General features: G+C 36.3%; 1 protein-coding gene across 1 annotated transcript in view; it reads left to right on the top strand.

The window, feature by feature from the left end:
• WBP4 (WW domain binding protein 4) overlaps positions 1-20,209 on the top strand; it is a 29,334-nt gene that overhangs the window by 4,711 nt on the left and 4,414 nt on the right. The window contains exons 5-9 of the mRNA XM_081290718.1: positions 2,345-2,512; positions 4,427-4,473; positions 4,895-4,970; positions 14,876-15,066; positions 18,640-18,803. Coding sequence (XP_081146844.1) covers positions 2,345-2,512; positions 4,427-4,473; positions 4,895-4,970; positions 14,876-15,066; positions 18,640-18,803 — 646 coding nt within the window. The remainder of the gene's footprint in view (positions 1-2,344; positions 2,513-4,426; positions 4,474-4,894; positions 4,971-14,875; positions 15,067-18,639; positions 18,804-20,209) is intronic.

Raw genomic sequence — 20,209 nt, 5'->3', positions numbered from 1 at the left:
ATGCTATTAAGATTTCTCTGACATCCTTAGAACTTTTTCTAATTGTACATTTTATGCTATGGTCTGTTTAGAAGTTTTCCTCTCCTCCAATAACAAGTTAAATACATCTTTTCTTTTAAACATTTACAGTTATAAATCATTTTTAGTGATTACAGAATGATTAGGAACACAAACTTTAGAATCAAGCAATTGCTTCTCTCTAGTTATATGACCTTGGACTTTTACTAAATTTAAGTAACACTAGTGTACAAATTTCTTATTATAATAACCATCCATAATAGTGTTTAATAAAAGGTAGCTATCTATACAGTATATCATAATTTATTTAATTTCTTCATGTTTAACATTTAGATTGCTTACAGTTTTTCACTTTTACAAAGAATGCTACAGTATGGATCATTATGCATGCATTTTTGCACATTTCTTTTTCTTTGAGGGTTCAATTTCTCAAAGTGAGACAATTTCTCAAAATGAGATTGCAATATCAAAGTGTGAGTATATCATATATATTGTAGCTAATATCCAGAAATGTTGGGCTGATTTACACTTTCACTAAAAATAAAACATTTATTAACGTGTTGGAAATATTGTCCAATCTTTTGGGAAAAAGTAAAGTCATAAAGGAAGAGCATGAGGAAAAGATTAACATTAAACAGAGACGAGTGGGGGGAGAGAAAGGGAGAGAGAAGGGAAATCGTATGGAAATGGTAGGAGACCCTCAATGTTACACAAAATTACATATAAGAGGTTGTGAAGAGAAGGGGGGGCGCGGGGGGGGGCGGGGGAACAAGGGAGAGAATTGAACAACAGCAGATGAGGTAGAGAGGGAAGATGGGAGGGGAGGGGAGGGGGGATAGTAGGGGATAGGAAAGGTAGCAGAATACAACAGTCACTAATATGCCATTATGTAAAAATGTGAATGTGTAACCGATGTGATTCTGCAATTTGTATTTGGGGTAAAAATGGGAGTTCATAACCCACTTGAGTCAAATGTATGAAAGATGTTATGTCATGAGCTTTGTAATGTTTTGAACAACCAATAAAAAAAGCTACATATTTTTTCACATCTGTGTAAGTACCTGATAGATCAGACTAGTACTGGATTTGATCATTCTTTACAGTACTTACTGATCTCCTACAAAAATTAATTATATTTATTTGCATTTCTTTGAGTATTAGTGAAGGTAAATGTTATTCTCTGAGTTGCTTTTGTGCATTCTTGTTAGAATGTTTGATTTGTAAGGAATCTTTGTTAGGCATTAATTCATTTTATTTTTTTAAGAATGATGTGATTCTTTTATATCTTTATTTTATTTATTTATTTTTATGTGGTGCTGAGGATCGAACCCAGCGCCTTGCACATGCTAGGCAAGTGCTCTACCACTGAGCTACAACCCAGCCCATGCATTAATTCTTATATTCGTTGTATTTTTTCATTTGTCTTTTGTGAAAAAAACATATATTTGATTTTTTGTTTTTATATTTGCCATACACAATGTCTTAATTTTTATGTGGTTGGATTTAACATTATTTTACTTTGTCTGTATGTGGTTTTGTTTTGTTTTATTTTGGGTACTGGGGATTGAACCAGAGACACTTTACCACTAAGCCACATCCCCAGCCCTTTTTATTTTTTACTTTGAAATAGATTTTCACTAAATTGCTTAGGGCCTCACTATGTTGCTGAGGCTGGCCTTGAACTTGTGATCCTCTGGCCCCAGCCTCCGGACTCATTGGGATTACAGACATGCACCACCATCCTCAGCATGTGTGTTTTTTAACTTCATGTTCTTTTAGTAAAGTATTTTTGGTCTGATATTTATTTTCATGTAAAAGAGTGGAGAATAGCTTTTACTTTATTTATATTGTTGTTGTTGTTTAAAAATTAACCAGTTATTCTAACATCTTCTATTATATGATCTTTTTCCTTCTAATAAAATATATCAGGAATTTGGAGTTAGCTCTATATCTGAACCATTCTGTTTCAATCATATCTTTGCCTGTTTCTGTATCATTTGACACTGCTGGATCCTCTAACATTTCACCCCAGTGCTGGGGATCAAACCCAGGACCTTAAATATGCGCCAGGCACTTAAGACTGAGCTGCATTCCCAGTCTTGGATCTTTTTTTTAACCATAGTTTTAGAATAAGTTTTAATATAAGGTTGTACTAAATTCCCCTTACCACTTTTTTTTTTATTTTTCAGTGTGTTCTTACATGATTATTTTTCCAAATCTTGTCAAACTTTTGATTAAAATAACATTATTAATATTTTGTGAAAGAAAAAAAAAGGTGAGGTTACTTGACAACTTTGCCTTTCTCTCATCCTTTTTTTTTTTTAAGAAATTTCAGAGCCAACCATATCACCAGTAACCCCCACTATTCCACCCACCTCTGCATCAAATCAACAGAAAGAAAAGAAGAAGAAAAAAAAAGATCCTTCAAAGGGTAGATGGGTAGAAGGCATAACCTCTGAGGGTTATCATTACTATTATGATCTCATCACAGGAGGTAAGTCATTTAAGCATAGAACTAGTAGAAAATAGTTCCATTGGAACAAATAGTTTATTTTGTGTTAGGATTTTTATTTAATATTGGAACATTTTAAACAGTGAAAGACTATAACTTATTTTAGCCAAAAGGTTTAAAAAATTATGTGCCCTTTAAAAAAGCACCTTTCTCATTGTGACTCAATGTCATACTTAAGGTTTTAATAGCTTTATATTTTCTCAGTAAAATTTTCTGAAAATATGAACTATACGGAAATAAGACTTTTTAATTCATTTTACAAATTGCAAGGTCCTTGAAAGGAAATGTTAAGATTTTCTAGCCAAAAGCAGTCTGGGAGCCAGAAACTGGTTTCTTTTTTTGTGTACTTGTCTTGATTGATGTAGTAAACTCCCCCATTCATATTAATGTCAGATAGCAATTTCAAATGAAATACATAATGGTGTTTTTCAGTAGGAATATCAAAAACATCTTTTTATTTTCTTTAAAAACTAAATATATTTGGGATTTTTCCTTCATATAAATTCTAGGAAAAATAACTTTATTTTATTATCCAGAAACAAAATTTAGTGACAGAAATAAATTTTGATTCCAGGAGGAACTTTCAAGTGTAGTAGTAAAGATTATATGGTATCTCAAATAATGACTAATTAATTGTGATTATATGGATGTGAGAGATTATCACAGGAATTACTTTTGAGCTAATCTTGGGACATCAAGAATGGTTTCTTGCCATTTGTATCCCTACCACTTAACACAGTGCTTGCCTGGCGAAGTGCAAATACTCCATAAGTATTTTGAATGAATCCAAAGATTTCAATAGATTAAGAGGGTACAGCATTTCAACAAATGGAACAATATAAACTTAAAAAAAAATTGAAAGTTTTAAGGCATAGAGAGTCTTTTGGCAGAGGTAAAACATTCATGTGGCAATTTTCAGTGGCTAATTGATAATTAGAATCTGAGTTAGGGAGCTAAATTGAGTTTGGGGTTGTAGATAACATATTTACCTTTAGGAGTATATGAAATTACAAACAATGGAACAAAAAGTAAAAAAGGATGATTAGTATATATATTGAAGGAATGGACTGAAGAAAAGCCAGCAAAAAAGTTCAGAATGATCAGGAAGGTTTGGAAATGAGATCAGAAAGTTAATAATGAAAAAAAATTTGAAGTGACGATGTTGTCATAATTATGATTAGAATCATAATCAGTTTGGGACTACATAGAAATGGTGATAGCAGTAATAATAATAGGTAATAATTTATACTGAGGCTTAAGTGAAATAAATAGTGTACAGCAATAAAGATTTCCCTAAATAATTAAATTCTAGGGATGAGTAGTCTTTCTCAGATTTACTTAAAAACATGTTATTCATTCTTTTTTCCCTTCTAGGGCATCATTTCTTTGCCTTTCTACTTTATATACTTTTGCCTCAGTAATATTTGTCTTTAATTCTTTACTTCATCTTTTCCTCTTTCAAGTCACTGTTCATTCCATCGTCTCCCTTGCCCTAAGATAACAAAAAGCTATTCTCTTTCTAACCCAATCCTAAATTCCATGAAATCTTTGAAAGAAGCCTTATGTAGTTCTAATACATCCTGTGCAAGTTCTATGGGAATTAATGTTAGAGAGCCATCTCGTGAAGATAAAACATTCTAGTAACTTCTGATCTAGTAAATTCTGATCCTTTGATTTGTCATTTCTTCTTGGTTACATAACACATATATTCTTTTGCATAATGTTGCTGGCATGTATGGGGCTTTTTTTTACATTTCAATTATGTTTTAAACTGTATTTCTATAGTGTTTTATACACAATTATTAGTTTGTAAATTTTTGCCAAATTAAATTATTTGGAGTTTTTTTTTTTTTTTAAGCAAAAAGATTTTATAAATGCAATATATTTTGCTTTAAGCATCTCAGTGGGAGAAACCTGAAGGATTTCAAGGAAACTTAAAAAAGGTAATGGAAGCACATTCATAGTGTTTTTGCTTATTCTTTAAAGTGATTGACTTCTGGGGCTTTTACAGAGTTTTATTAAGCAAATTTTACTTCCAAATAAGCCTGCTACCCCAATCCCCACCTCCAACTTTGTTCCTTTCTTCCTGTAATCCTTTATGTTAGAAGGCTGGGTGGAAATGAAACTGTTGTCTATTCAGAAACCCCATGCAGGGTGAATATTAATAGTTGTTTGCAGTTGGTTATCATTCACATGTCCTTGTCCCTCTGAGAGGAATTCCTGGCCATCAGGGGTATCACTATACCTAACTTCCAGGTGTCGGGTGAAAAGGGAAAAGTGGCTAAATCTACCTTAATAATGCAATATATAACTATTATCATCATTATCTTCAATTTATTCTGTTTTTCCCCCCCATCCTATTAGACAGCAGTGAAGGCCATTTGGGTAGAAGGTTTAAGTGAAGATGGTTATAGCTATTATTATAATACAGAAACAGGAGGTAAGAATTATCTTTGATTTTTCTTAATTGTTTTTTAGTTCTTAATGGGACTTTATTTTATTCACTTATTTATATGCGGTGCTGAGAATTGAACCCAGTGCTTCACACATGCAAGGCAAGGACTCTACTACTGAGATAGAACCCCAGCCCTCTTTGATTTTCTTAACTGTCTAAATTGTACCTAAAACTGCTTGTTAGTCTGCTAAAGTTCATCTGAACTTGGGATTTTAGTATGTAATAAACATTTCCATAGAAAGCCTGTATTGCTTTTCGTAATTTAAAAACATTAGTACAGCTGGGCGCAGTGATACATGTATGTAATATCCCAACGGCTCTGGAGGCTGAGGCAGGAGGATAAAAGCCTCAATAAATTAGCAAGACTCTTAGCAACTCAGTGAGACCCTGTCTCTATAAATAAAATATAAAAAAGGACTGAGAATGTGGCTCAGTGGTTGAGTGCCCTGGGTTCAATCCTCAGTACCAAATAATAATAATAACAATAATAACATTAGTACAGTAGAAAAGCAAAAAGATTTCTACTTGTAATATATTGTTCAGTGTATTAATGTTATTCTCAATTGATATGTCATTTGCAAATTTAATAATTTTTACTCTAAAATTACTGGGTTTTGTTATGATTTTAGAAATATGATCATTTCTATGGAAAGTACCTTAGAGATCGCCAATGTTCAATTTTCTTTTCTTTGTTTTTGTTTTTCTTTGTGTGTGTGGGCATTAGAGATTATACCCAGGATTTTATGTTTGTTCTACCATAGCGCTATAGTGCACACCTGCACACCTCCCCCCAGCACTTGAACTTTCTTTTTCCTTTTTTAAAAAATAAAACAAGTTATTTTAGTAGTGGCTAAAATTGTCACATTTTCACTTTGTCTAATGTTTCAGTTGTATAAATATTTATAAAACATGCATAATTACTGTCATCTAAATTTTTCAAATTTATTTCATAAAACTTCAAGTAATTAATTACACTTGGGCCTACTACAGTTAAACTTATCAGTTTGGCTATAACTTTGATGTAACTTTGGAGGGGTTTTTCATTTTTTAATTTCTACTATTCAAAGACTTCTATATAGCATTAAATCTTTTAGTAAAAAATAGCCCTTTTAACCCTTAAACAGATAGCAAGCAAGCCTGCCCAGTTATAGCAGTATTTCTTTTTTTTTTTTTTTTTTTTTTTTTTATTGGTTGTTCACAACGTTACAAAGCACTTGACATATCATACTTCATACATTAGACTGAAGTGGGTTATGAACTCCCAATTTTACCCCCAATGCAGATTGCAGAGTCACATCGGTTACACATCCACAATTTTACATAATGCCCTATTGGTAGTTGTTGTACTCTGCTCCCTTTCCTATCCCCCACTATCCCCCCTCCCCTCCCCTCCCTTTTACTCTCTCTACCCCATCTACTGTAATCCATCTCCCTCCTTATTTATTTTCCCATTCCCCACCCAGCCTCTTATATGTAATTTTGTATAGCAATGAGGGTCTCCCTTCATTTCCATGCAATTTTCCTCATCTCTCCCTTTCCCTCCCATCTCATGTCACTGATTAATGTTACTCTTTTCTTCCTACTCTTCCTCCCTGCTCTGTTCATATTTGCTCTCATTATATCAAAGAAGACATTTGGCACTTGTTTTTTAGGGATTGGCTAGCTTCACTAAGCATAATCTGCTCTAGTGCTGTCCATTTCCCTGCAAATTCTATGATTTTGTCATTTTTTATTGCTGCATAGTACTCCATTGGGTATAGATGCCACATTTTTTTTATCCATTCATCTACTGAGGGGCATCTGGGTTGGTTCCACAGTCTAGCAATTGTGAATTGTGCTGCTATGAACATCGATGTGGCAGTATCCCTGTAGCATGCTCTTTTAAGGTCTTCAGGGAATAGTCCAAGAAGGGCAATAGCAGGGTCAAATGGTGGTTCCATTCCCATCTTTCCCAGGAATGTCCAAACTGCTTTCCAAATTGGCCGCACCAATTTGCAGTCCCACCAGCAATGTACAAGTGTACCCTTTTCTCCACAACCTCTCCAGCACTTGTTGTTGTTTGACTTCATAGTGGCTGCCAATCTTACTGGAGTGAAATGGTATCTTAGGGTGGTTTTGATTTGCATTTCTCTGACTGCTAGAGATGGTGAGCATTTTTTCATGTACTTGTTGATTGATTGTATATCCTCCTCTGAGAAGTGTCTGTTCAGGTCCTTGGCCCATTTGTTGATTGGGTTATTTGTTATCTTATTGTCTAATTTTTTGAGTTCTTTGTATACTCTGGATATTAGGGCTCTATCTGAAGTGTGAGGAGTAAAAATTTGTTCCCAGGATGTAGGCTCCCTGTTTACCTCTCTTATTGTTTCTCTTGCTGAGAAAAAACTTTTAAGTTTAATTAAGTCCCATTTGTTGATTCTTGTTGTTAACTCTTGTGCTATGGGTGTCCTATTAAGAAATTTGGAGCCCGACCCCACAATCTGTAGATCGGATCCAACTTTTTCTTCTATCAGACGCAGAGTCTCTGGTTTGATATCAAGTTCCCTGATCCATTTTGAGTTAACTTTTGTGCATGGCGGGAGAAAGGGATTCAGTTTCATTTTGTTGCATATGGATTTCCAGTTTTCCCAACACCATTTGTTGAAGATGCTATCCTTCCTCCATTGCATGCTTTTAGCCCCTTTATCAAATATAAGATAGTTGTAACTTTGTGGATTAGTCTCTGTGTCCTCTATTCTATACCATTGGTCCACCCGCCTGCTTTGGTACCAGTACCATGCTGTTTTTGTCACTATTGCTCTGTAATATAGTTTGAAATCTGGTATTGCTCTACCGCCTGATTCACACTTCCTGTTTAGAATTGCTTTTGCTATTCTGGGTCTTTTATTTTTCCATATGAATTTCATGATTGCTTTGTCAATTTCTACAAGATATGTCGTTGGGATTTTGATTGGCATTGCATTAAACCTATAGAGAACTTTTGGTAATATCGCCATTTTGATGATGTTAGTTCTGCCTATCCATGAACAGGGTATGTTTTTCCATCTTCTAAGATCTTCATCAACTTCTCTCTTTAGGGTTCTGTAGTTTTCATTATATAAATCTTTCACCTCTTTTGTTAGGTTAATTCCCAAGTATTTTATTTTTTTTGAGGATATCGTGAATGCAGTGTTTTTCCTCATTTCCGTTTCAGAAGTTTTGTCGCTGATATACAGAAATGCCTTTGATTTATGTGTGTTGATTTTATATCCTGCCACTTTGCTGAATTCATTTATTAGTTCTAGTAGTTTCTTTGTAGACCCTTTTGGGTCTTCTAGGTATAGAATCATGTCATCTGCAAATAGTGATAATTTAAGTTCTTCTTTTCCAATTTTTATGCCTTTAATTTCTTTCGTCTGTCTAATTGCTCTGGCCAGTGTTTCGAGAACTAAATTGAATAGAAGTGGTGATAGAGGGCATCCCTGTCTTGTTCCAGATTTTAGAGGGAATGCCTTCAACTTTTGTCCATTCAGAATGATGCTAGCCTGAGGCTTAGCATAGATAGCTTTTACAATGTCAAGGTAAGTTCCTGTTATCCCTAATTTTTCTAATGTTTTGAACATAAAGGGATGCTGTACTTTGTCAAATGCTTTCTCTGCATCTATCAAGATGATCATATGGTTCTTATCTTTAAGTCTATTGATGTGGTGAATAACATTTATTGATTTCCGTATGTTGAACCATCCTTGCATCCCAGGGATGAATCCTACTTGGTCATGGTGCACAATTTTTTTGATGTGTTTTTGTATTCGATTTGCCAGAATTTTATTGAGGATTTTTGCATCTAGGTTCATTAGAGATATTGGTCTGTAGTTTTCTTTCTTTGAGGTGTCTTTGTCTGGTTTTGGAATCAGGGTGATGTTGGCCTCATAGAATGAGTTTGGAAGAGCTCCCTCTTTTTCTATTTCCTGAAATAACTTGAAAAGTATTGGTTTTAATTCTTCTTTAAAGATTTTGTAAAACTCCGCTGTATACCCATCCGGTCCTGGGCTTTTCTTGGTTGGTAGTCTTTTGATGGCTTCTTCAATTTCATCCATTGATATTGGTCTGTTCAAATTGTGTGTATCCTCCTGACTCAGTCTGGGCAAATCATATGACTTAAGAAATTTATCGATGTCTTCACTATCTTCTATTTTGTTGGAATATAGGTTTTCAAAATAATTTCTTATTGTCTTCTGTATTTCTGTAGCATCTGTTGTGATATTGCCTTTTTCATCCCGTATGTTAGTAATTTGAGTTCTCTCTCTTCTTCTCTTCGTTAGCATGGCTAAAGGTCTGTCGATCTTATTTATTTTTTCGAAAAACCAACTTTTAGTTTTGTTAATTTTTTCAATAGTTTCTTTTGTTTCAATTTCATTGATTTCCGCTCTAATTTTAATTATTTCTAGCCTTCTGCTACATTTGCTGTTGTTTTGCTCTTCCTTTTCTAGGGCTTTGAGATGAAGTGTGAGCTCATTTATTTGTTGGTTTTTTCTTTTTTTGAGGAATGACCACCAGGCGATGAATTTTCCTCTTAAAAGTGCTTTCATTGTGTCCCATAGATTCCGATATGTTGTGTCTGTATTTTCATTTATCTCTAAGAATTTTTTGATTTCCTCCTTTATGTCTTCTGTAACCCATTGATCATTCAGTAACATATTGTTCATTTTCCATGTGATGTAGGATTTTTCCTTCCTTCTTTTATCATTGATTTCCAATTTCATTCCATTATGATCAGATAAAATGTATGGTATTATCTCCACCCCTTTATATTTACTGAGGGTTGCCCTATGGCATAATATATGGTCTATTTTTGAGAAGGATCCATGTGCTGCTGAGAAAAAAGTATATCCATTTGATGATGGTTGATATATTCTATATATGTCAGTTAAGTCTAGGTTGTTGATTGTGATATTGAGTTCTATAGTTTCTTTATTCAATTTTTGTTTGGAGGATCTGTCCAATGGTGAGAGAGGTGTGTTGAAGTCACCCATAATTATTGTGTTGTGGTCTATTTGATTCTTGAACTTGAGGAGAATTTGTTTTATGAATGTTGCAGCACCATTGTTTGGTGCATAAATATTGATAATTGTTATGTCTTGTTGGTGAATGGTTCCTTTTAACAGTATATAATGTCCTTCCTTATCCCTTTTGATTAACTTAGTCTTGAAGTCGATTTTATTCGATATGAGGATGGCCACTCCTGCTTGCTTACGAGAACTGTGTGCGTGGTATATTTTTTCCCATCCTTTCACCTTCAGCCTGTGTATGTCTTTTCCAATCAGATGTGTCTCCTGGAGGCAGCATAATGTTGGATTTGTTTTTTTAATCCATGATACCAGCCTATGTCGCTTTATTGGAAAGTTTAGGCCATTAACATTCAGAGTTACTATTGATATATGGTTTGAACTTCCATCCATGTTTGATTGTTTATCCTTTTTTTTTTATTATTATTAAAAAAAAATATTTAGTTTGTTTCTCCGTGATTATCTTTCCCCTTGCCCTCTGTCTTTACTGAGGCACTTCCCACTGATGGTTTTGGTTATTGTTTTTCATTTCTTCCTCGTGTAGTGTTTTGCTCAAAATGCTTTGCAATGCAGGTTTTCTGGCTGCAAATTCTTTTAACTTTTGTTCATCATGAAAGATCTTTATTTCGTTGTGATACCTGAAGCTTAATTTTGCTGGATACAGAATTCTTGGTTGGCATCCATTGTCTTTCAGTGTTTGAAATACATTGTTCCATGACCACCTTGCTTTCAGTGTCTGTGATGAAAAGTCCGTTGTTAACCTTATTGGTTTACCCCTAAATGTAATCTGTCTCCTTTCTCTTGTAGCTTTTAATATTTTCTCTTTGTTCTGTATATTGGATATCTTCATAACAATATGTCTTGGCGTTGGTCTACTGTGATTTTGTGTGCTCGGTGTCCTGTATGCATCTTCAATTTGTATATCTGTTTCCTTTTTTATTTCTGGAAAGTTTTCTGTAATTATTTCATTCAGCAGGTTTCTCATTCCCTTGGTGTGAATCTCTGTACCTTCTTCTATCCCGATAACTCGTAAGTTTGGTTTCTTCATGTTATCCCAAATCTCTTGGATGTTTTTCTCGTGATTTTTAACCAGCCTTTCTGAGTTGGCTAGACTCTTTTCAAGATGGTATATTTTGTCTTCATTATCTGACGTTCTGGTTTCTACTTGTTCCACTCTGTTAGTGATACTCTCAATTGAGTTTTTAATCTGGTTTATCGTTTCCTTCATTTCTAGAATTATTGTTTGATTATTCTTTATAATCTCTATCTCCTGATAAAGATGCTTAACTTCTTCTTTTAGGTGTTTATGTAACTCATTCTCAATGTGTTCTTTCGCTGCTTGAATTTGCTGTCTTGTATCCTCTTTGATGTTCCATTCCATCTGTCTAAGGTGTTCCTTGAGGTCTTTATATGACCATTTTTCTGATGACTCTAGGTCCTCCTGAATATTTAGGCTATCCTGCATTGTTTGTACTCCTTTTCTTCCTTGTTTCTTGAAGCTGCTCATGTTGCTTCTTGTTCTGATTGACTGCTGAGTTACTGTTTATTCCTATAAATTTATTTGATGCTAGGGAGGAAAGGTATTAGAAGGGAAGGGAAGAAGTCACTAAGGAGAATGAGAGTAGGCAGGTAGAATTCAAGGAAGGGGGATAAGAAAAATGAACAGACAAAAGAAGAAAGAAATAGGAACTAAAAAAGAACAAAAATTTAAAAAATATATATTAATAATAATTAAAAAAAATTAAGATTGGAAGAGAAAGAAGAAAAAAAAAGAGAAAGGAAAAAAAAACCAAGATAGAAAAATGAAGATGAAAGAAAAACCCCAATCAAGAAAGAAAAAAAAAAAAAACCTAATAAATGCCGTCTTAGAGTTTGATTAATTTCTCTTCCACTAGGTGGCGCTGTGCCCACCAGGTCAAGTCTTTCCCGTCAGTACGCGGGAACCAATCACTGTGCAGCAGCTCCTCCCAGACTGGGCGAGTCTCCAAACCTTAGTGCCTAGGGCCTCCTCTTGTGTCCAATCCCTTCCACTTTTCCTCTAGCCAGGCCCCTCTCCCGGGTGCCGCTCACCACAATACTGGCTACACGCCAGGTCTGCTGCTCCCGGGAGCCCTGTTTTCATGAATGACTGGGCACACTCTTCCAGTTTGCCATTCCCTCAGACCCTAATTTTGTAGAGCTTGGTGCTGAGAATCCTCAGCGAATTTTACTTGCCCTCCGGTAGCCACACCCCCATAGCTGGTGCAAGAGACCTCAGCAGTCAGCCCTGGCAGGAGCGGCAGTCCTACACCACCTCTGACTCCCTCGGGCTGGCTGTAGCACTCACGGGAGAGCTGGGAGGGGCTCTTAAGTTTTCCCCGATGCGTGGAGAGGGAAAGCCAGGTGTCCACAAACCTGTAGCAGCAGGCTTCAATGAAGTTATCTCCTGCGCTGCAGCCCTGCGACTTCAGCCCTCTGCCACAGTAGTGTCCTCCGCAAACGGCGACAGTTCGCCTCCCCCTGCCGGGCGACCAACGCCACGGGCGGGTCCCCACTGTCTCCCAAGCCCCGCCTGGACCCTGCGGCCACTACCCACGAAGGCCCGGCAGGCATCCACCTCCGCAGAATGAGAAGGGCTGACCAGCTGCCTCGGCTGGATGGCTTAATGCTGAGTCGGCGCGGCTGTGAGTCTCAGCTTTTCAGACGCGGCGGTGCAGGGCACGGAAAACGGAGAGGCTTACTCACTTCCCGCCGCCATCTTCCTCTTCTCGCTATTTCGGGATGATGGCGGGGTGCTGGCTCGCTCTCTCCGGTGTGTCTCTGCCTCGAGCTCCCACGCCTCTCTCCTCCACGGCCTCCACAGCCAGCGCTGCCCTGGTCGCTCTGTCCGCCCCCGGCGTTCCCGGCTTCTAGCCAGCCGCGCCGCGTCCCGGTCCGTGTTTTTCTGGCTCGAGCTCCAGCGGCGCCCGGGGCCGGGGAGGCGACCGTTGGCAAGTACCACAGGCCCCGAGTCCCAGCGGCCACAAACCGACACTTCTAATAGACCTACCAGATCCCGGCAGGACCCCTCTTCATGGAATTTTGCTAGGAGTTCCTCAGTGTGAAGACTGCCGCTGTTCCAAAGGGTCTTTTTGATCTCGTTAATGTGGAGACATTAGAGTCACTGCTTCCTCGTCGGCGGCCATGTTCCCCCTCTATAGCAGTGTTTCTATCCAAGTAAAGTACTAACTTTTTATAGAGATAAAACAAAGAGTGATATAATAGGCTTTAGAATTAGACAGATCTAAGCTCAGTGCACAACTTCTTCCTTTACCAGTGATGTGTTAGTGAGCCTGTCGTTGAGCCTATAGTCACGCTTCAGTAAAAATAGATGGTCATAGTATATACTCCATGGAGTCATTAAGATTAGATACCTGTAAAGTTCCCAAAACAGTGCCTGGAACATAGGAAGTGCTTAGTAAATTATTTCTTGATAGTTCTTTTTGTTATTTGTATGAAATACAGCTAAAGGAAAGTATTTACGAGGCTATTCATAGTGATTTGCCCTAAATGATTTCAGCTTATACTTGGAGCATTGATTGTTAATAGCAGGCCTTTCGGCTTTAAAACTACCTCAGTTGGACAGTGAATTGAATAATCACTTATTAAACTAAAAATAGAGAATATTTTCAAGACAATGAGAAATGTTTTCATTTTACTAAAAGCCTAGTGAACCACTAGATGGCAGTGGAGCTGAATCTATTGAAGTCCCCCTCCCACTATCAAAGTGACAGATTACATCCAATCATATCTTCATAATCATATCAGAATGATTTTAGGACTGAGGCTATAGCTCAGTGTCAGAGCGCTTGCCTAGCATGTGTGAGGCACTGTGTTCAATCCTTGGCATCACATAAAAATGAAACAAATAAAATAAAGGCATGATGTCCATCTATAACTACAAAAAAAAAAATTAATGATTTTTTTGTGTGTGTGAAAATTCCAGGAAATCTTTATGATAAGAAAATTTCAGGGAATCTCACATATGATACTTATTAGTATGTTTCCTGAAATTGTTATTAGATAAATTGTGAGTCCATAAAAGGTCACCCACCTTTTTTTTAATCTTTTATTGATTTTATTTTTTTAAATACACAACAGCAGTGGAATGCATTACAATTCTTATTACGTATATAGAACACAATTTTTCATATCTCTGTATATAAAGTATGTTCATGCCAATTTATGCCTTTATACATGTATTTTAGTGGTTTTTTTGCATTACAATTCTTAATACACATATATACCACAATTTTTTATATTCTGTTTGTATATAAAGTAGGTTGACACCCAATTCAAGTCTTCATACATGTACTTTGTATAATGATGTCCATCACATTCCCCCATCCTTGCTAATCCCCTACCCCCTTCCTTTCCCTCCCACCCCTCTTCCCTATCTAGAATTCATCTAATCCTCCAGTGCTCTCCCTCCGTACCCCACTATGAGTCAACTTCCTTATATCAGAGAAAACATTCAGCATTTGTTTTTTTGGGATTGGCTAACTTCATTTAGCATTATCTTCTCCAAAGCCATCCGTTTACCTGCAAATGCCATGATTTGGAGATCACCCACTTTTTAAGCCTCCCTTTGCTTTGGAATTGTAGATGTAATTTACATCTAGTAAATACCAAGTTGTTTGAAATTCGTTTGTGAAAGATACAAAAGCAAGATGTTTGGAAATTATTTTAAAACTTCTTAATCAAATAGTAATGTGAAATAGATGCAAGGTTGTCATTTAATAATTGTAAATAATAGAAATTATTATAATGGAATTACTTCCAAGTAGAATTGGTTACTAAATAACACTAGTACTAAACTGTGTTGAGCAGAATCCAAATGGGAAAAACCTGATGATTTCATTCCACATACTGGAGATATGCTTTCTAGTAAAATTGATGAAAAGTCACTTGGCACCATAGAAGACTCCAAATCATCAGATTCACACAGTGATTCTGATGGGGAAAAGGAAGCAGAAGAAAAGGTTTCCACAGGAAAAAAAAAGCTAATAATAAAGTTTAAGGTAGGTTCTTGATTTAATCTTCACAGAATTTTATCAGTTTATAAGAAAGTTCCACAGTCTTTTTTTCAGTCTTTGGATATAAGATAGAAATAGAGCTAAGATAGCTGGGGATGTGGCTCAAGCGTAGCGCGCTCCCCTGGCATGCGTGTGGCCCGGATTCGATCCTCAGCACCACATACAAACAAAGATGTTGTGTCTGTCGAAAACTGAAAAAAAAAAAAATGTAGAAATAGAGCTAAGATATATTGGTAGTTCTCCCTCCCAATCCTTGATTTTGCTTTATGTGGTTTCATTTACCCATAGTTGACCAAGGTCTGAAAATAGTGAATGGAACATTCCAGAAATAACAATACATCAGTTTTAAATTGTATGACATTCTGAGTGACGTGATGAAATTTCCTTCATTATAGTATGCTATTGTCAGACACAATATCTTTATTTTAATGTGGTGCTGAGGATCGAACCCAAGGCCTTGCACACACTAGGCGAGCGCTCCACCACTAAGCCACAATCCCAGCCCCTACTGTATTGTTTTTAACTCTTACTATGCCTAATTTATTAATTAAACTTTATCATAGGAATGTATGTATAGGGAAAAACACAGAATATAGGGTTCAGCACTATCCATGTTTTTAGGTATCCACTGGGGATTTTAGAATATATCCCCAAAAATAAGGTGAGGCTACTGTATTTTGGTAACTGGATAAATGTCTATACTATTTAGTAATACCTATTGGAGAACAAAATTCTTAAGTTTGAGACCTTCTAAGTTTAATAAGCCTCTGTAACATTCAGAGAGCTGTCTGTATGTCTGGACTAGAAATACTATTTGAATATTATTAGAATATTGGTAATACTGTAAATCTCAGAGTAGATGAATAACTAATTTAGTCACTAGGTGACTAAAGCACAGTGAAGGCCAATATCATTGGTTTTGAGACTCATAAAACAGGTCAGAATATTTTAAAGTTTTCTTGGTTAATAAAAGGAGTTAGGGGCTGGGAATGTGGCTCAGGCGGTAGCGCGCTCGTCTGGCATGCGTGCGGCCCGGGTTCGATCCTCAGCACCGCATACCAACAAAGATGTGTCCGCCGAGAACTAAAAAATAAAATATTAAAAATTCTCTCTCTCTCTCTCTCTCTCTCTCTCTCTCTCTCTCTCTCCCTCTCTCTCTCTCCCTCTCTCTCTCTCTCCCCTCTCTCACTCTCTCTTTAAAAAAAAATTTAAAAAAATAAAAAATAAATAAATAAAAGGAGTTAGAATAGAGAGAGATTAGTGCCATTTGCCAGCATCATCAGTGAATATAGTCACCTGAAGTCATTTGATCATGTAAAGAATAATGGAGAGAATAGTATACAAAGTGGTGGGTGTGATCCTCAGAGGAGATCTTTATTGTGTAAGAATCAAAAGTATAAAGTATCATGTCCCCCTTTTTCGCATACTAGAAATGAAATCCAGGGTGCTTTACCACTGAGCTACATTCCCAACACGTTTTTATTTACTTTTTAAATTTTAAGACGGGGTCTTACTAAGTTGCCCAGACTGGCCTCATAGTTGGTATCCTTCTGCCTCAGACTCTCAAGTTGCTGGTATTACAGGCATGTGCCACACACCAGCTATCATGACATTTTATGCCTCAGTAAAAACTATTTATTAAGAGAGTCATGGTAGAAATAAATAAATAAAGATATTGTGTCCATTTACAACTAAAAAAAAGAAAGAGTCATGGCCTGCAAGCAGTCAGAATTGCTAAGAAAAGTGGACACTGCATCCTAGTCCTATAATACCAACCTTATGAAGAGATGAGTTGACATCCTTTCAAAGAATTGCAAAGGAAACAGTGTCCCAGGCCAGTAACTCAAAGCTGTACAGTTTGCAAAGAGGATTAAATCAGTACATGATCCACTTGCTAAACTAAGTTAACAGAGGTGTGTTATCCCGATGAAGGGATGCCATAAAGTACCATCCCTATCCAGGGGCATCTGTGGGAATTGCTTCTACCCCAATGAGGTATCTTTCTAATTCATACATAGTTGCTAGTTATACAGGCCAGTGAGGCTCTGGCAGTATCCTCAGAGTGAAGATTATTTTCAATTAAATCTTAACAAGTTGAAGGAGTTCTCTAAATAGACATAGCTATAGAAGAGTCTGATTACATAGCATCAAATTCAAAAGGAGAACAATATAAAGGGAGATCACTGTTGGATTTGTAAGCTAGGTAAGAAAGCAGAAAAGAGAGACCTAATATGTTAGACATAATGAAAAACCTTCTTGAATGTTATGGTTTAGATCTGGAATGTCCCCCAAGAGCTTCTGTGCTGGGCAGTGCAGCAGTGTTCAGAGGTGAAATGAGTGGACCATGAGGGCTCTAACCTTATCAGTGGATTAATCCACTTAATGGATTATTAGTTTGAATGAGAATGAGCCTAAACTGGAACTGGTCTAGGTGTCTGTCAGTGTATCAATGGATAAAAAAAATGTGGGGCGTGTGTGTGTGTGTGTGTGTGTGTGTGTGTGTGTGTGTTCAGCCAAAAAAGAATGAAGTTATGTTATTTGCAGGAAAATGGATGGAACTTGAGAACATATTAAGCAAAACAAGGCAAACTCAGGAAGTCAAAGGTTATCTGTTTTCTCTCATGTGGAAGCTGGAGCTGGAGAGGAAAAGAGGGGGCAGGGATTTCATGAAAATTAAAGGAAGATCAGTAGAGTAGAGGGAAGGAACCATGGGGAGGGAGAAGTAGAGGAAAAGGGGAAGTACAAGGGAATGATAATAGCCAAATTATATTGTAATACTGTGTGCATATATGAATATGTAAAAACAAATCTTACCATTATACAGAATTATAATGCACCAATAAAAAACATGAAAAAATAAAAATAGAAAAATAACATAATTTGAATACACTTACTGAGAGGTGGTGAAAACTATACACAGGTGGGACGTGACTGGAGGAAGTAGGTCACAAGGGGCATAGCCATGGGGACTATATCTGTCCTTGGCACTTTTCTCTGTCTCTCTGTTTCCCAACTGGTATGAGCTGAGCAGATTTCCTCCACCGTGCCCTCCTGTCATGTTATTTCTGCCTTGGAGCCAGCCAACCATGGACTGACCCTCTGAAACCATAAGCCATCTTTCCTTCTCTAAGTTCCTTTTTTTTAAACCAGGGATAGAATCCAGAGGCATTTAACCACTGACCCACATCCCCAGCCCTTTTTTATATTTTACTTAGAGACAGGGTCTCACTGAGTTGCTTAGAGCCTCACTAAATTACTGCGGCTGGCTTTGGACTTGCAATCCTCCTGCCTCAGCCTCCCGAATCTCTGGGATTACAGGCATTTACCACCATGGCCAGACCTTCTCTAAGTTCTTGCCATGTATTTTGGTCACAGTAATGAAAAACTAATACATCAGGCATTGAAGTTCTTCCATGTATTATGTACAAATTAAACTACTAAGTGAGATCTAATATATTATTAAGGGTAAATCTGTAAGATGACTTTTAAAAGAAGTTAACTTTTGATTTGTGATAACAGTTTTACTTGAAGTGTTGTTTCTTGACTGTTACATTTCAGGAAAAAAATAAAAAGAGTAATGAAGGAACTGACCCAGAAATGCAGAAGGAAAAAAGTATCCCAAAACAGAATTCATCAGGTCCAAATGAAGAAAAACCCAAAACTCTTAAAAAGCCAAATCCGTACGGGGAATGGAAAGAAATTAAACAAGAAGTCAAATCTCAGTAAGTACTTAAAACCTTAATCCCACTATTATTACAAGTATTGCATATTCCAGTACAATATACATGTATTGCAACCATTAATTTCAAGGGTACTATTCTTATTAAAAGTGTAGCCCAGGAACTGGGGGTGTAGCTTAATGGTAGAGCACTTGCCTTGCATGCATAAGACCCCAAGTTCAATCCCTGGCACCCAAAAAAAAACCCTAAAAAGTATAGAGTAGCTCATTTCTTTATTTCTAGAGTGGTTTTTATTTTAAAATGTAAGGTACTGGTTACTTTTAAAAGGAAGGTAAGGAATGTTTTAATTCTTACCAAAACATGCATGACATTTCTGTTGACCAACTCACACATGTACATGTGCACATTCTCACATTCACCATCATTTTTTTTGAGGAATAAATATGTTCATATTCAATAAATGCTTTGCAAGATGCTTTACATATATCATAGGATATATCTAAAGGCAAGAAAAAAGTTTTTGCTTTGTTATTCTCTTGAAAGTAGCTTACTACACTTCAGAATTATAAAGCAGATATTCGATAAACAGACCAGTTCATTATCAGTTAAACAAAATCATAGTAAAGTTTTACATTATTAGTTTATTTGTTCAAATAAGTTATTTTCTTAGGAATATTTATACCATGAAAGAAAAATGTCACTACCAGTTTCACATTTAGTCTTTCTGCAATGCTTAAAGGAAACTTCAGGTTTAAAAAAACAAAAAGTATCTTCATGCATAAAGGAGTATTCTTCAAAGCCTCAGTGCTTTCAAATGATAATGTAAGATGGTTTCTTTATGTATACTTTTACAGCGAAATGATTGTTAAAGATGTTTTTTTTTTTTTAAGAGAGAGAGAATTTTTTAATATTTATTTTTTAGTTTTCGGTGGACACAACATCTTTGTTTGTATGTAGTGCTGAGGATCGAACCTGGGCCGCACGCACGCCAGGCGAGCGCGCTACCGCTTGAGCCACATTCCCAGCCCTTAAAGTTATGTTTTAATGAAAAGATGTTTTTCATAAGATAGAGTTCTATGAATATTGGACAGTTCTATATACTCATCTTAGAATTGATTCCTTAAGTATAATATAATATAATACAGCTTAGGACTGCTGTGAAAATGTTATTATGAAATTATTCAAGTTGTATTTATAGTACTTTTTTTTTCCTCCCTGTACAGGAGGATTAAAACCAGGTGCACTCTACCATTGAGCTACATTCCCAGCCCTTTTTATTTTGAGATAGTGTCTTGCTAAGTTGCCCAGACCTGTCTCAAACTTGTGATACTCCTGCATCAACCTCTCAAATTGTATTACTAAATGAAATATTAGGAAGTATGTGCTGAATGCTACATAGTTTCAGTTACCATGATAAACATAATGATTCTATATATATTAAAGTTACA

The sequence above is a fragment of the Spermophilus citellus genome (assembly GCF_964194105.1).
Source record: "Spermophilus citellus genome assembly, chromosome: 1".
Taxonomy (NCBI): Eukaryota; Metazoa; Chordata; class Mammalia; order Rodentia; family Sciuridae; genus Spermophilus; species Spermophilus citellus.
The sequence above is the reverse complement of the archived record's forward strand: the minus strand, read 5'-3'. Positions and strand labels throughout refer to the sequence as shown.